Raw genomic sequence first — 2,639 nt, forward strand, 5'->3', positions numbered from 1 at the left:
ACTACACACACACACACACACACTATATATATATATATATAGTATAGACACACACACACACACACACATATATATATATATATATGTATAGACACACACACACACACACACTCTCTCTCTCTCTCTCACACACTCTTATATATATAAATATATATATATATATATATTATATTTATATTAGTCACATGTGTAATATATATTTACTATAGATGCTTTTAATGCTCGAAACCAGTTCTTCGCTTTAGGTGTAGGAAATATCAAGCGCCCACTTTGAATTTCTTTTTGTTTCTCGCGACAGGTCTTCATTCATGTTCCATTTCTTTTCAAACATAGTTAAAGGATGACCCATGCAACGCCTGGAGCCCGTTACTAGGTTATGTAGTAGCACAGTTTGTTGGATACAGTATCATGGATACCATGCTGCTTTTGTCGTACTATGACCTTAGAGGCAGGCCGTGGGATATTTTGTTGCACCATGCGGTTGTGGGCAGCCTAGCGATCATTCCATTCATCTATCGGCGCTTTGGAATGGTTGTCAGCTTATAGTAAGTATTTCTCGATTCCATGATGGCTTGATTTTATTTTCCATTCATCAAAGCAAACTTTTTTTTGGTTAAACGGCCATCTTAGAAGTGCTACATCCTCACGCCACGGCGATTTGCATGTTGGTGCTGAAAGTGCTATTATTACATTTCCGTCGCAACATTTCCACACGCTTATTTACAAGTCATATACATAATTTCAGTTGAGTAAATTTAGTCTAGTTTAGTTTAGAGACCCTATATAGGCTGTTAACTGGCATGAGAGGCGGTTTATATTATATGATGTTGCGTTTGCTTGCATGGCACCCTTATTAGATCTATGCCCAGAGATTCTGGTTCAATAAGTACTAATATTGAAAACATGCTTCCTACCATATCAGCATCATCAACGAACTATCAACGCCGTTCCTCAATCTGATGCATATGATGAAGGTAAGTTAGGGGTTGCATGTCGACACAACTTCACGAGGTGATCTAGCAATATATTTTTTGATAGATAAGATCATAACGGCTGGTGGGCGTGGCAGTCAGATGTACTTTACAAATGCTGTGGGGTGCTGTTGGTGGCAGACGAAGTCCGGGCAAGGATAATAGTTGGAAGCACTTTGCTCAATTCCAAACGATGACAATCCAGGTTGTGCTGTTGACTTGGAAAAAACTTCCTCATTCGTATAATACTACACTATCTCTACTCATGCACGATAGAGACGGTAGGAAAACCGCATGCAGTATAGAAAATAATTCCTTTACAGTCCCATGCCTACAGTCACTCTGTACTTCCAAGTCTTGATTGAGGATTTAGATGTTTGCAATGGTTTTGATTTCAAAAGACTCAATATTAGCGGCTTCATTCAGGTTAAAGCACACGCTTAGAACGTTGATAGTGGGAAAGCAAGGGCGGTACATGGACTGGGGACGGGGTGAGGTTCTAGACGCTAGGTTTTCAACCCAACTTTGAATGCTGCAAAGAGCCTATTCCGATATTTGTGTCTGGAAACAGCGTAGAAAATCACGAACTACCCAACTTGCCGCCCAGTGGTGTACACGCACTCCGACTCAGTGTACTCCTTATCGGTTGTGTTCTATTGTTTTAAAACCCAATTTCTCCGATTTAGAGCGCCGAGGTGCCCAAGAATGCGCCTGTTGTTGTGATCAACCAAGTCGTGTTTGCGGTCGTTTTCTTCCTCTGCCGATGCATACCAAATCCATTTGTGGTGCTCTCCTTGGTGTATCACAAGGCCTACTACACACAGGTAATGTAAATGGATATGTGATGTATAATGTTACTCTTGGCGCATATGGCGATCAAGCAGTCGTGAGCGTATTTTCTAGCTGCCCTCGTAGCTTCTCGCTCCGTACATTCCAAGCAAGCCCATAACAGTTCCCGCAGGCGGTTTGTAGCATACTACATACAACGAATTAAGAAAACTTGTTTGATACTCTAGGCTCCGGGACTTGTATTGGTGGGTGGATTTCTAACCATTTCATTCGCTGGGTTGCAACTTTATTGGTTCGCGTATATCGTCAAAATGGGCCAAAAAGCCGTGAAAATGTTAGATGATCCTGACACGAGAAAGAAGGACTGACAACCACGACATGCAAATAGATATGTAAATAAACTGTAGATATAATTATAATGCTGTCTCCCTCGTCAGGTTAGGGAGACCTTGGCCCTTTCAGCGTATTCTGATGTGAGCGTGCACTCGCACAGGCCGACTTTGAGGTCTATTAAAAATGACATTCCTGGGTAGAGTGTCGTGATTGATCGCACGATATGATACGTCTTAAATCAACACCACAAACACGTTGCCCCTCGGTGTAGCGTACGTTGAATAAACAAGGGAAGTGATGGTAGATATATGGCAGAAGATCATAGCGTGCAAGACAGCCCCCAAGTAATCCGCTGGGAGAGGTGTGGTGATGAACACTTTTCGAATTTTTCAGTTTTCGTACGACGATCCAATGTTACAATTAATTGCTATAGTAACCAGTGGCTGTGTAAAACTTCACATAACTTAAAATTCAATATGGGAAGAAGCGAGACATGGGAGTATACTGACCGGATCGCTATTCATTCGCGACAGCCTTTCATGGTTG

At 41.7% G+C, this 2,639-nt stretch overlaps 1 protein-coding gene across 1 annotated transcript; it reads left to right on the forward strand.

Moving 5' to 3' along the window:
* Positions 1-333: 333 nt before the first annotated feature.
* On the forward strand, positions 334-2,128 carry SARC_11072 (hypothetical protein; the record flags this gene model as incomplete). Its single annotated transcript, XM_014294854.1, has 4 exons — positions 334-545; positions 923-974; positions 1,658-1,795; positions 1,988-2,128. Coding segments are annotated over 4 exons (543 nt in total), but the record flags the coding sequence as incomplete, so codon positions are not given.
* Positions 2,129-2,639: the final 511 nt, after the last annotated feature.

This window comes from Sphaeroforma arctica (genome assembly GCF_001186125.1).
Source record: "Sphaeroforma arctica JP610 unplaced genomic scaffold supercont1.1516, whole genome shotgun sequence".
NCBI lineage: Eukaryota > Ichthyosporea > Ichthyophonida > Sphaeroforma > Sphaeroforma arctica.